The 14,842-nt window shown below is 43.6% G+C and overlaps 1 protein-coding gene across 6 annotated transcripts in view; it reads left to right on the forward strand.

The window, feature by feature from the left end:
* The window catches only part of LOC149319471 (DNA polymerase alpha catalytic subunit-like), a 331,773-nt gene that overhangs the window by 193,898 nt on the left and 123,033 nt on the right, over nt 1-14,842 (forward strand). For 4 of the 6 annotated variants that reach the window (XM_089511788.1, XM_089511789.1, XM_089511791.1 and 1 more), the window contains exon 35: nt 13,007-13,123. In XM_089511788.1, the coding sequence (XP_089367914.1) occupies nt 13,007-13,123 (117 nt within the window). Of the gene's footprint in view, nt 1-13,006; nt 13,124-14,842 lie in introns of those variants that run through there. The other 2 variants (XR_016280201.1, XR_016280203.1) reach the window with 1 other exon arrangement.

The following is a 14,842-nucleotide window of genomic DNA, read 5'->3' on the forward strand; positions in this document are numbered from 1 at the left end:
CCATAACTGCCCTTGGTCAACACTCCGGCTGTAGCATTCTGAACAAGTTGAAGTTTCCAGATATTTCTAAAAGATTCATGTGAGATCATGGTATAATACTCCACGTGGGATGTAATGTAGGCTATATTTGCACTACAGAAATAATGCAGTTTGATGCTGCTTTAACTGCCGTGGCTGAGTGCTATAGAATTCTATGATTTGTAGTTTTGCTAGATGTTTGACATTCTCTGTCAGAGAACCCTGGTGGCCCACTAAACAACCAATCCAAGGATTCCATAGCATTGAGCGATGGTAGTTAAAGCAGTGTCAAAATTACATTATTTCTACAGTGCCGATGCAGCCTACATTACATCCCACGTGGAGTATTATACCATGCTAAGACAGTTGTCTTAATTTAAATCAATAAAATGTAGGCTTCAGTATGTGAATTTATGAGATACATTAGTACAGGAAGTAGTAGTGGTAATAGTAGTAGTAGTAATAGTAGTTTAGGTTATCTTGTATGATAAGTCCAACAGAGTCAATAGACTGTGACTACTGGATATGTTTAGGAATTAGTGGATTTTGGGAATATGCCCCTTAGAGACTTTTTAAAATATTGTTGGTACTTCTGCAGTTGAAATGTTATGATGCTGAAATGAGCTTATTAGCAATAACTTTAACACTTGATGTTAGGGTTTGCAAAATGAAAGTGTCACACTTGAGTGCGAATTTGGTATGAGTATCTCTCTTTGGCTAGTATCACAATTCATTTTTAGATATGCAGGCACGCTTGACTGAATCTGGAATGGTTACTGTAGAAGTGTTGTGTGTATGAGGAGTTTTGAAAATACAAGCATCTCTTGCAGAGCATATTCATGTGATTCCACTGGTGAGAAATATAGACAGGTATTGTTTTTTACCCTCCATTTCCCTAATATCTGAATTTTTTTCACTCCATCACAATATATGGCACTTCAAGTTTTTGTGATGTCCAAATGGAAGAATGTTTAATGTCTCTGCAGTTTTGTAAGTTCATATCCACACTTGCTCAAAAATTATGCCTTTCATCCAACAGACCATACTCTTTTCCTGCCCCGTGTGCTCGGATGATTTTTGGGATATCAGCTTAATTTTTCCAACCAATGCAAAAACATGATGGAAGAAAAAGAAGGCAGTATGATAATAGTGGGGCAGCCAGTATATAAAAGCCAAAGATACTCCCCACAAAAGAAGAGATGCTGGTACAGAGCCCACAGATGGCAGCATTCAGCAGTCCTTCAAGAGAGCTCCCTTAGGAAAAAAAAAAGCAGCAAGGTGCTGTGCCAGCATAGTGAATAATTAGGTTAAAACTGAGAAGTACAGGGCAAACAGGATTATATGGCAAAATGCAGTTCCAGTGCAATGAAAAATTAAGGCTAAAACGAAGAAGAGTGTTATAAGGTTCCATGCTGGTATTGTGAAATAGCCTTCTTGAAGGGCATCACCCACGTGGACATCTGACCAGTGCAAGTGGAAGGCTACCAGAGATTTTCAGGGGAAAACAGCAGTCCTTTTCCTCTCTCTCTCACTCTCTCTCTCTCTCGTTGCCAGCAACAGAGCACTACTTCCACCTTTGCAGCCAGAGAAATAGGATTTTAAAGAAATAGGCAGGAAGAAGGCTTGAGTGTCTAGCCTAGATGAGTGGGTGCTTTGGGGGCTCTCTCAGAATGTTGGAGCATGGCTGGTGGAAATTGGCTCACACATCATTCCCAGTTTTGGTGAAAAATCAGCTTCAAAATCAGCCAGGCTGTCCAGTAAGAATGGAGAGTGAGTATTCTGAAGGGTGTACTTAATACCCTGTTGTCTTTAGTTGGGAGAAAACGTGCACGAACGCACGCATGCACACACACACACACACACACACATGCACACACACAAACCTGACAGAAAAAATACCTGTTTCCTGAATCCATCCAAACCTCCATCTTCTGCCACTGATCTTACATTTTCAAATTCATGTATCCTTACTCTTATTCTTTCAATAATATTTCACAACCACTTGTTACTAGTTTAGGCATACACACTACTCTTTATGGAATGGGTTTTTGCAGCACTTTTGAAACTAACTGTACAAAAGAAGTTGTAGAAGGAGCTTTTGTATACTTGGTCTACTTCCTCTGATTCTCCATTCATCTAAGGACGTAGACCAAGCCTATGAAAGCTCATGCTATGCCTTCTTTCACGCATTTAGTCTCAAAGGTACTGCAAGATCTCTTTGTATATTGATATTCCAGACTAACACTCTATGTCTCTAAACACTACTCTGTTCTTCATATTTTGGTTACTTTGGTTACTTTGCCTCAGTTGTAGTTCAAAGTGAGGACAGAGCGAGGGACCATATCACGTCACCCTTGTCTGGGTAGTGACAGGACATAACCCAATGTTGGATCTCTCCTTCTTCTGCATACAAGAATGGACTTTCACAAATAGTACCCAGTGTGCCATTCCACAGAAGTCTTGGCATACCTTACCTATGCCTGTAGGATATAGGTCGTACCCATTATATTTTACTTCATTTTGTTTAAAAGTTGATTTCAGATGACATACTCAAAATTGAATTTTGTTATTTTTTTACTCTAAGATAGTTATAGTTAGATTAGCAAATTGTGAGTACTTTTATAAAGCAGATATCTCTTATAATGATAAAGTGTATACTTTTATTCCTTAGTTAATGAAATGTTTACACTTTCTATGTATTTTCAAAAGTTTCAGTACCATAGTCTTGTTTAAACATTATTTGCATTTTCTGTACCAATCCAGGAGCAAAACATATTTTTTTCAAACTGAATTGCAAAATTCTTTGGTAATGGTAGTTATAATCAAGAAAGTAAAATATTGGCTTTGTATGCTTCTTAGATACAATAGATATTAATCATAGAGGGGTTAACAGTAATGCACTTCAAAACATTCATTTGAAGCAGTGCATATGTTGAGTTTGATAAGTTTTATTTAAAGCAAATCAAGTCCAGAAGCTTAATTATAAAATCAAAACAAGAAGCATAAAGGCCTACATATTTCTGATATGGTGTGTTGTTTTTTAAAAATAGCACTTATCACAGATTTATCTACATGTTCAATTTCCATGCATAATAACACCAGTTATTGTTATCATTATAAAAAGAGATTAATTGATAGGAAGTACAAATAAACGCAAATAAGAACTGAATGAAGAGGTGACAAAGAAGAAAAGACTACTTCAGTGTTAATTATAATTGCTATGAAGTCAGGACAAATTACATTATTTTCCACATGAACTGAAGGGATACCTGGTATCTATATGAAATATATAGTTTGCTTTATCTGTATGTGACTTATCTTCTCTCACTGCCTGTGTTTTAACACCCTGTGATAAGTGATGAAGTTATACTTTATGTACAATACAATGTTTCTTCAGCATACATCTACCAATTAGAAGGAAATGTGTCAAAGTAACAATTTAAGTTTATTATAATGTTCATAAGTGAAAGGCAGAAAGCAAGGAAAACTGTTTTCTGACATCATCAGCTATTACAGGCCTTGCATTTGGGAAATCAACATTGTTAAATATATGATACTTAGTTATTCTGCAAGCAAGGTTAAGCATATGCATTCAGCCTTTAATGTTTTGAGTTTTTAAAAATCTCAAAACATTTAAAAAGAAACCCTAAATTCTCTACTTCAAAAATAAAAAATGACTACCTTACAGTTTTATTAAAGTTACAATAGGAGTTGCATTTGAAAGATGCACAAAAAGAAAACTTAGAAAACAAGCATTGGAAAAATTAATGTGATTATTAACATGGTACCATTATCATACTATGATGAAGAAACCAGCTTTCTGGGTCATTTCTATATGAGAGAAGAGGGCCTCAAGCAAAAAATATCCAACAATTAAGGGATGAATTACAATTCTCTTTTTATTCTCACTGCAAGTGGTATTTATACCAGGCTACACAGTCATGAACACCTACAAGATCCCTTGTTTGTAAAGTACCTAATTATTTTCTCAGAAATCTGGATCCTCTAGTTCTGGATGGGCAGAACTTTTTGTGGCCCCCAGAGGTCAAAAATATTTTTTTGCTCCTGAATGCCCTCAAATTGCACTGTACGAGGTGTGGGGTATTTCCACCACGTCGGGAGGCCCCCTCTATCCACCACAGGTCAAAAGTCACAAAATGTTTCAAAATGTCCATTACATGGTGAGGAAAGCATTTCCACCAAATTTTGTCTGCTGGGCCAATTTCGGTCCAGAAGCGACCTTTTTTGAAACCCAAAGCATGATGAAAATCCCCCCATTTCCCTTAGAGGAGCTCTGGGGTGCTGCTTTTTTTTCTTTCTTTTTTTCCTTTTTGGTGGAAGGAGACCTCCTGGGGAGCTAATGTGGCATCATGACGTTCCACAGCTGCCCCCCCCCCCCATTAGATTCTCTTTCAGCAAATGAGATTCCAATTTTCCTTTAATCTTTCGAAACTTCTCAGGATTAACTTTGACTACCTATCATATAAAAGCCAACATCTTTCTCTTACCATTACACCCTTTGGGGACAGTTTGTATATTTTTGAATAGGAAGACTTAACCATCTGTTTCTATCCATAATGAAATGGGATTAGACAATAGTGCAAATAGCACATTACACAAATAGCACAGAGACACAGTTATTTGACATGGAGGAAAATATTCAAGTGGTCCACATTTTGTTTCATTGATAGTCATCATGCATCCTCACTGGGGCATGCATCCCTTTACTGGTGAGGATAAAGGATATTTCTTCTTCGTGGTCTCTGTGAATCATACAAATGAGTTGTACTGTGCCTGCACAGTGCTGCTCGGAAAACCTCTGGAATCACTGGGCAAAGTTAACTTTGCAACTTTTTGGAGGTAGCCCCGCCCATCCCTTATAAGTCCCCTGCCTTCTTGCTCTTTCCCCAGTTCCTTTTTCCGCTGCGTTAGCTGCTTAGGAACTTTGCTGCTGGAATCCGCTTGTTTGTCTCTTAAAAATCTCGACCTCGGCTTGCTTGACCATTCTTGATCTGACAACACCCCCCCCTCCCCCCCGTGTGTTGTTGACCAGTCTGTATGTTCTTACAACTTCGATTTGGAATTTGATTCGGCTTACGATGTCTCCGGCTCCGTTCAAGAAGTGCGACATGTGTGGTGGTAAGATCCCCGGACAGGATCTCCACTCTTCTTGCCTTCTCTGTCTCTGACTCCCCAGGCAAGGAAAATTCACGACTCTTGCCTTAAGGCTGCCTTGTACCAACAGGCTCTCTTGCCTCCGTCAGCCTCCCATTCCGCTTCTGCACCTGCTGCTTCAGAGTCGGTACCTACAGCTGTTGTTTCTGTGGCCCAGAGCTCCTCCACTGAGCCAAATGCCACCGCCGTTTGTGTCCCTGAAAGGGATGTCGGGTCCAAAGGAGCACGCCAGACGAAGTCCACATCTAAGTCCTCCAAAAAGGACAAGACTAAGCACAAGGACAAGCTCCAAGAAGGATTCGGCCAATGATAAGGATGCAAGCTTCCTAAGGGAACCGAGCTCTAAATCCTCCTTGAAAAAGAGGCCCTTGGATTCAGGAGAAGGTTCTCCTCATGGCTCTTCGAATAAAAGGCCTTTGGATTCAAGAGAAGGTTCTCCTCCTGGCTCTTCTCACTCCAAGTAAGCCCAAACCAAGACTCCTAATGGCACTCGGTCGTCCTCTAAAGAGCATGCCGCTTCTTCGGTACCCAGATGGGACTCGTCGATACCAGTTGAACTCGAATCTCTCCAGACCCATCTGACACCAGTGTCAGTTTCGGTTTCCTCTCCGCCTGCTACATCAAATCTCTAAGAAGAGGCCGATGCTGCCATTCTGCTAGCCATGTCACCTCGTAGAGGCTCTTCTCAAAGACGGCGGTCTCCCACACCAGTTCCTCGGGTTCAAGTCCATCATGCAGATATTCACTAGCCTCCGCGTTTCGTTCAGCAGGAGGACTCTGATTTCTTCTATGACAGTGAGACAGACATATATTACATCTCTGTCAGTCACAATGTCATCCGTCATCACTTGGGCCAGAAATCCACTGTCCCACCAACGCCAAAATCCACCTTACCACCAATGGCAAAATCTACTCTGCCATCAACGGTTTCGGTACCGTCTGCTGCCTTGGTACCAAGATCTCATTCTACTGTGGCCGCTGCTACCCAGACGTCTTCTCACGCGGTGATGACGGTTGATGTCTCGGATTCAGACCGTGATGAGTTCGAGCATGGAGACCCTCATGCGTCACACGTTGACTCGGGCTCCTCGGATGAGGCCACCCCACATTCTCCTCAGGAGCTCTTCAAACCAGGTGCTTCATCTCCCACCGATGACGTCTGTACCTTTGCAGAGCACATCATTAAGATGGGAAACGCAGTGGACCTGCAGATCACCCACACAGTAGATGACGCCACCGACCCTATTGAGAGGTGGGTCCACGACAAGATCCCGATGCCAGCTAACATCCCTTTGCTACCTTCGTTGGAAATGATAACCAAATGCTCCTGTGATGCACCGGCTTCTGTGGCACCCACAACCAGGAAGACTGAATCCTTGTATAGGATTTCTCTGTTCCGATCTCTGCCATCGTTGAAGGGTCTCAGCAGTCCTTCACACCGAAGACGCCCACGTTGCCCGCTGACCGGGAGGTGAAAAAAGTTGGTGAAGAAAGCCCACGCCTCCTCTGTTCTTGGACTCAAAGTCACAAATTACAATGCCTGTATGGGAGCATACATACAGTGCTTGATGGAAAGAATCTCTCCTATTATTCCGGACATCCCAGATGAACGTCAGGGCGTACTGATGGAGATCAGGGATTAGGCTCATTCTATTGGGAGCTGGTTGATAACCTCAGCCTGACACTCCACTGATTGCTCAGCCAAGTGTATGGCGGCTGCCATTGCCTTGAGTAGACATGCCTGGCCCCGTTCTTTGGACTTGAACCCGAACTCAAAGGCCATCATTGAGAACATGCCGTTCAACAATGCAGGGCTCTTCAATAGCGAGACTGATGAGCGCCTCAACTTCAAGTACCGTATGAAGGCGGCTGCCAAGCAACACAATATATCCACCCCTTCTTAACCCTCTTTTCGGAAGCATTTTGGAGCTCACTGTCAGTGTTATAGCCAGGGCCAGAGGCCTTTCCAACCAGACCGCCCATACCAGCAACGGAAGCACCAGAGGCAGCGCTACCCATCCCAGTCCTCTTCTTCTGGCTGCCGCCTGCCCAGTACCAGAAGAACTACTGCATACAGAATACTGACCAGGGCAAGAAGAGATCCTGAAGGGTTGCTGCATGCTCCGTCATCTCCTCCAGCTCCTCCTTCCGTCACATTTTGAGGCCCTTCTCTGACACCTGGACCACTGTGACTTTGACTCTTGGGTCCTTGACATCATCTGTAGGGGTTATGCCCTTGAGTTCGAAGAGCTCCCTCCAACTGGTGCTGTTGTTTCCATGCATACTCCACAAACACTCAGCAGTCCTTCCCCTCAGACACCATTCTCAACGAAGTACGCACTCTTTTGACAAAGGGCGCAATCTCACCTGTGGACCCTTCACAAGCCCCCAGATGTTTCTTCTCTAGATATTTTACGGTCCACAAGACGGATGGCGGCCTTAGGCCCATCTTAGATCTGCGACTCTTTAACTCCTATTTGGCCCATCGTTGATTCCTCTTGGTAACTCTTGCCTCTATTCTGCCCTTATTACACCAGGGCCTGTGGTTCATGACGATCGACCTGAAGGGCGCGTACTTCCACGTGGGGATTCGAGAGAGTCACTGGAGGTTCCTGTCCTTTGCCATCAGTCCCGACATGTATCAATACAATGTCCTTCCCTTCGGCCTCTCCACAGCTCCGAGAGTCTTCACCAAGTGCATGGCTCCAGTGGTGGCTTATCTTCACCAACAAGGCTCCAGAGTCTTCCCGTACCTGGACGACTGGCTCCTTGCGGCCCCCTCCAAGGATGAATTACAGAGAGACGTTGACTTTGCCTTGTCGCTCCTTTTGTCCCTCAGGCTTGTGGTGAACTTGGAGAAGTCACATCTCACCCCAGTCAAACAGATCAGGTTTATCGGTACCGTCCTCAATTCTGAAGACTGTGTCGCCTATCTCACTCAGGACCGTTTCCAGTCGTTTTGCGCCGTGGTCAGGACTTGTCTCACCCACAGGTGAGTGAGGGCCAGCGATGTCCAAATAGCCCTGGGACACATGGCCTCCATGACGTTCATGACTCCGTGGGCAAGTCTGCAGTTTCAGCCCCTCCAATCATGGTTCCTGTCGGCCTTCAGTGCAGTGATGGACTCCACGTCCAAGTGGATCTCAGTCTCGAGACCAGTTTCCTGCTCGCTCCGCTGGTGGCTCAACTCCCAGAACGTTTGCGTCGGCATGCCCTTTTCGCCTCCTCAACATCAGGTCACCCTGACCACAGATGCTTCCATGGAAGGTTGGGGAGCCCACACATCAGGCCTCTCCATCAAAGACAAGTGGTCTTTGGATGAACAAGCTCTCTACATCAATGTCCTTGAGATGCTTGCAGTGGAAAAGGCCTTGAGAGCTTTTGAGATGAACCTTTCCAACAAGGTAGTACTCCTGACGGACAATACCACAGTTATGTACAGTCGGCCCTTCTTATACACGGATTTTTTATACACGGATTCAAGCATACACGGTTTGAAAATGTTCCCAAAAAGTATACATTTCAAATATCAAACCTTGATTTTCCATTTTTTATAAGGGACACCATTTTGCTATGTCATTATATTTAATGGGACTTGAGCATACACGGATTTTGTTATACACGGGGGATCTTGGAACCAAACCCCAGCGTATAACAAGGGTCCACTGTACTACCTCAACAAACAAGGAGGCACCAGGTCACAAACCCTGCTCGACATCATGCTCCACATCTGCGAATGGTGCATCCTGGGAGGGATTCTGCTCCAGGCAATCCACTTGCCTGGAGAAGAGAATGACTTGGCTCAGCAGGTCTTCCACCGTTTGCCATGAGTGGAGTCTCCATCCTGAGACGGTCAATAACCTCTTCAGTCAGTGGGGAACCCCACAGATCAACCTCTTCGCGACCGCTCTCAACAGCCACTGTCCCCAGTTCTGTTCTCGAGCGCGCAACGACAACTCCCTCGGGGACACATTCATCTTCGCCTGGTCAGGAAAGATGCTTTATGCCTTCCCTCCATTTCCACTGATCACCAGGGTGGTGTCCAAGATGACGCAAGACCACTCAGATGCCATCTTGATCATGCCTCAGTGGCCAAGACAACCATGGTTTCCGTCCCTCCTCCACCTCTCTCAGAAAGACGTGCTCTGTCTCAAGTTCCGTCCAGATCTCCTCACTCTCCAGAACGGCCGGGTCTGACATCCGGACATCAAGAACCTATTGATGGTGGTGTGGAGGCTCTGTCCCTAGACTCGCTACCTCCCTCAGTACAGACAGTGATCTTTGCTGCCCAGAAGCTGGCCACCAAAAAATCCTACGCTTCCAAATGGAAGAAATTGGTTGATTTTCTCTCTGCGAGAGACCTCTCTCCATCCCGAATGTCGACACCGGTGGTGTTGGAGTTCCTGATGACACTTTTGGATTTGGGGCTGTGCCTCACCTCCATCAAGTGTTATCTTTCTGCCATCTGTTCTCATTTCCAGTTTGTTGGCAAACCTTTTTTCAGGGACCCTCTGGTGAAGAGTTTCATGAAGGGTTGCAACAACCTCCATCCTCCGGTCTCGGTACCGACACCTGTTTGGAGTTTGGACACTGTGCTGTCTTGTTTGCAGTCCAAGCCTTTCAAGCCCATGGCCACAGCTGACTTGAGATTGTTGACCTGGAAGACAGCCTTTCTTGTGGCCATCACCTCTGTTTGCCATGCCAGCGAACTCTGTACCTTGCAGAGGGATCAGCCTTTCCTTAGGTTCCATAATGATAAGGTTGTCCTCCATACTGACATTACTTTTCTGCCTAAGGTGATGTCATCCTTTCACATGTGTCAGGACATTGTTTTAGTGACCCTGCCCTCAAACCCGACCACCGACACCGAACGCCACTTGCACACCTTGGACTTTCAGAGGGCTTTGGCCTTCCATTTGGACAGAACTCCGGGTTCGAGCCATTCCGAGAGACTGTTCCAGTTCTATTCAGACCCGAAAAAGGGACGGCCTGTGACTGCACAGAGGCTTTCCAAATGGGTGGCTACCATCCACCTCTGCTGTGAACTGTCAGGCAGACCTCTCCCGGTCAGGGTTCAGTCCCATGCAACTAGGGCGGTAGCGACAACCTCCACTTTTTTGACCAGGATCCCCTTGGAGGATGTCTGTAAAGCTGCTGTTTGGTCCCAGCCCTTGACTTTCATAAAACATTATAGGCTGGATACCAGGGCCAAATGGGACACGGCTTTTGGGAGGGCAGTGTTGGTTTCAGGTTTACATTGATTTTTGCACTGCTTTTCCTTTGTTTACAAGTTGACATGGTTTACATAGGTCCTTCATGATCTAATATATTGAAAAATGTGCCTTATGACTTCAACATGTTTCATAGTATGATCCTGTTGTTCTTGATGACTTAAAGTACTATTTCTTGAAGTACTAAACACTGCAAACGCAGTTTTGGTTCAAGGTCTTTATTGTGTGGTTTAGTAAACACAGCTTTATTTGAACCTAACTTTGGTGTCATGACACTCCCTCCACCACTGACCTAAGCTTGTCAGTCTAACCCATTTGTATGATTCATATAGACCACGAAGAAGAAGGACAGGTTGCTCACCTGTAACGGTATTTCTTCGAGTGGTCATCTGCGAATACATACAAATCCCGCCCGTCCTCCCCTCAGTGTCTTTCTCTACATTGGTTCATTCTCATGTTGCTTACGCAGTGTAAATTTCGGAACTGGGAAAAGAGCGGGAAGGCAGGGGACTTATAAGGGATGGGCGGAGCTACCGCCAAAAGGTTGCAAAGTTAACTTTGCCCAGTGATTCCAGAAGTTTTCCAAGCAGCACTGCGCAGGCGCAGTACAACCCATTTGTATGTATTTGGAGATAACCACTCGAAGAAACAGGTGAGCAACCTCTCCATATTGATCCACTAGTTTAACTGCTTACCAAGGTAGTGGTCAAGGTGAGACAAAACATAATGGCCTCATCAGCCAAGTTTCAGTCAAGTTTTTCACCCAGATGTAGTTTCCTTAAGTTGGCATCCTAGAGAATATGCCCGAGCAGTCTTGTTCAAGAGAGATTCTAGACATTCCATAAGATCTTCTACAACCCACTCATATGGCAATAAGTGATTGAGTTTTACAAAGTATTCATATTCCCTTCAGACTGAATCTAGCTTGTCATCTAGAATTTCCTCTTTCTCTTGAAATAGAAGAGTTCAAAGTTTTTTGTGGGTGTTTTGGGCTATGAGGCTATGTTCTAGAAGAGTTTCTTCCTGATGTTTCGCCAGCATCTGTGGCTGGCATCTTCAGAAAATGCTTGTTTGGAAAAAGTTGGGTATAGATAGATAGATAGATAGATAGATAGATAATGTTTGAGCCTGGGAATGCAGGAGTGATTTGCATGTGTATTGTTCTGTTCTGATGGCTGGCCTCAGGCTGGGAGGCTAATGCAAAAGAGGATTAGTGTCTGCTAATTGGTGATCATTATCTGCTGGGAAAGCCTCTGACTCTGATTGGTTTCCAATTTGCATTTGCTGAGTCCTCCTTTTGCTATTCTTCAAGACTGGTAGCCAAATTTTGTTGACTTTAAGGGAGTGAACAAAAGGAGTCACAGACGGAATAGGCAAAGTGGTGAGGAAGCACAACCTTCAAATGGTTTACAAACCGACGAAGAAAATCCAGCAAATGCTTCGCTCAGCCAAGGACCAGAGAGACCCTCTCACAGCCGCAGGAGTTTACCACATACCATGTAGCTGCGGACAAGTCTACATAGGGACCACCAAACGCAGTGTGCAAACAAGAATCAAGGAAAATGAGAGACATTGCAGACTGGGCCAGCCAGAAAAGTCAGCAGTAGCAGAACATGCCACAAACCATCCTGGGCATAAAATACTGTTTGAAAACACTGAAATTCTGGACCATGCCAGTTACTACCATGTCAGGATGCACAGGGAAGCCATTGAAATCCACAAACATCTGGATCATTTCAACTGGAAAGAAGAAACCCTTAAAGTGAACAAAAGTTGGCTACCAGTCCTGAGGAATAGCAAAATAAGGACTCAGTGTGTGTGTGTGTGTGTGTGTGTGTGTGTGTGTGTGTGTGTACCCAACTTTTTCCAGGCAAGTATTCTCTGAAGATGCCAGCCACAGATGCTGGCGAAATGTCAGGAAGAAACTCTTCTAGAACATGGTCACATAGCCCGAAAAACCCGCAAAAAACTATGGATGCCGGCCATGAAAGCCTTCGACTTCACAGAAGAGTTCAACATTTAGTTTCCTAATGGTATACTTAGCGCTGATTTTGGCTAACTTGGGGGACTTGGTTTATGCATCATAGCATGAGGCACTTCATGAAAAGTCAATGACATACTTACCCTAATATCACCAGTTCCTCAGGGTAGTGTATCAGTATTTTTATCATAGTTCCAATGTCCTTGAGCCTCTTGAAACCCCGTATTAGCCAATAGGGTGCACAAACCCACGAGTGTGCTGACACTCGCATGCGCACCTCACCACCTATTTACTAATATGGCTTGAGCATCTGTGTTTTTCCCCATTTGTGTTGGGGGGAGGGTGAAACCGAACCTCCACAAATGAGAAAAGCCCAGTATGTGTGTGTAACATTACACATATGGCATTCATTAACATCCTGTTTATTATCTTTCAGCATTCACATTATGTCACAATTGTTCTGGTATCCTGCATCTAATGCTATTCATCGATTTCTGCAGTAAAATTGCTATGTCATAGATAGTGCACCAATCATATGATTTTGAATGAAGATAAGTGTGTAAATCTGATTTTTAATCATTTTTACTATTTCCCTTTTTAGAGTTGGCTGAGATGTGAAGAGCAGACATGCCAATATCGTATGCGTCGACTCCCCCTGCGTTTTTCCCGGAATGGTCCTTTGTGTCCTGTCTGTAGGAAGGCAATTGTGAAACGAGAGGTAAGAATGAAGGACAACTAGTGTCTTTTATTCACTGTTCTGTCAAAATTGGAGAGTGATACGTACTTGATGGTGCTTTAATTTGAAGCAGCAGTGGACAGGCTTGAGAGCCTGCCATGCCACGCTGCCCCATATTCAGCTGCTCTCAAGGAACTCACTGAAATTTCATGGTCACCATTTTGGGCAACCAGAAATCACAATGCAATACTTCTAAATGGTTTTGTTTCAAGGAGAAGAGCTCCATTCAAGACCAACATTTCTGAAGTCTTATTTCATTTAACTCACTTTTTTGTGGGGAAATGTCAGGGTCTCCAAGGACATTTTTGAGTGCTGGGGGCTTGGTTAATCTGAATATCTGCATGTTTCCTTGCTTGCTTGACCTCTGTTTCAAGACCATCATACCATGATACCTTTATCACTGTTTGTCTATACTAACTGCTGCCCCTATGCAAATATCCTTCCCAAATAATATATTCACCCACACACACACACACACAGAGATACAGGAGAATATATTATTTGGGCAAAATATTTGCATATCTTGCAATACTCTGACATCACCCATTCCTACATTGAGGAACTGGTGATGTCAGGGTGTGTGTGTGTGTGATATTTGCATCATTCAACCATATATATGAAGGTAGCCATTTGACAGAATTTACAAAACTGGATGTTGGAAGTTCAAGATGTCTTGTTGTAAGCCTAAAAATGGTAGCTGCTACCAGCTGGTGAGGGGGACAGGAATAAAAATATCTATAAATAATTTTTTTTATTTATAGATATTTATAAGGGAATATATGAATTATGTGTAGAGATATGATTATATGATTATATATAAAACTATAGTGCAAAATCTAACAGAATAGCAGAATTCCAGTGAAATCCACTTTAGTCACTTTTGTATCCCGAGAACAAGTTCATGGGAGGGGGTGTTCCAGAACCTGTTTTCAGGTAGTACAAATACAAATGGAGAGAAAGAAAGATCTGAAGGTCCCATGAGCAGAATGTGGGATTTCTCTGGTAACTGTAGTTTTGCAGCAATTTGGGTAAAATTAACTTGGATCTTGTAATGATAGCTTGGATCTTAGTTGGACACAGTATAAAGATAGTTTCAGAACTGAGCAGGGAGGTTTTGGGAAATTTACTTCTAAATATCATTGTATAATTAATTTAAGACTTCACATGAGTTTGTCTTTGCTTATAGCACACAGACATTCCTCAGTTAACAAAGCCTTCATCAGCAAGGCCTACTTTTTATAATTCCTTTTACATTCATCCAGCTCCCTGCCCATCCTCCTCATTCTCTGACTATCTGGAAGGTGTTTTTAGCAGCATTGGCATTGGGAAGTTGGTGAAGGGGGGAACATAGATTTTCCTTATCAGATTGAAGCCGCTTGGCTGCAATAAACAATGCAATAAAGCTTGAGCTTGGAAAGAGTAGTCAATTCTGCTGTAGCCTTTAGTGCCAGCCCACAACAGGTGGTAAATGGCAACTGCCTTCAGAATCCCTAACTGAGTATATGTGAACAGTGAAACAGAGAGATAATGGGAGACATATGAGCCTCCCTCACCAGTTAACTTGCAACATGTTAAAGAAGCTTAGGTCTTTTAAGTTTGGCCACCAAAAGGGAAATCATAAGAAAAGTGGAGGTCATTCCTACATGCATTTTTGGAGAGATCTTCAAGTGGTCTCTAATAACTTCAAAATGAGCTTGTTTT

Source organism: Sceloporus occidentalis, unplaced genomic scaffold (genome assembly GCF_023333645.1).
Source record: "Sceloporus occidentalis isolate IW3139 unplaced genomic scaffold, rSceOcc1.0.p SCAF_2, whole genome shotgun sequence".
NCBI classification, from domain to species: Eukaryota; Metazoa; Chordata; class Lepidosauria; order Squamata; family Phrynosomatidae; genus Sceloporus; species Sceloporus occidentalis.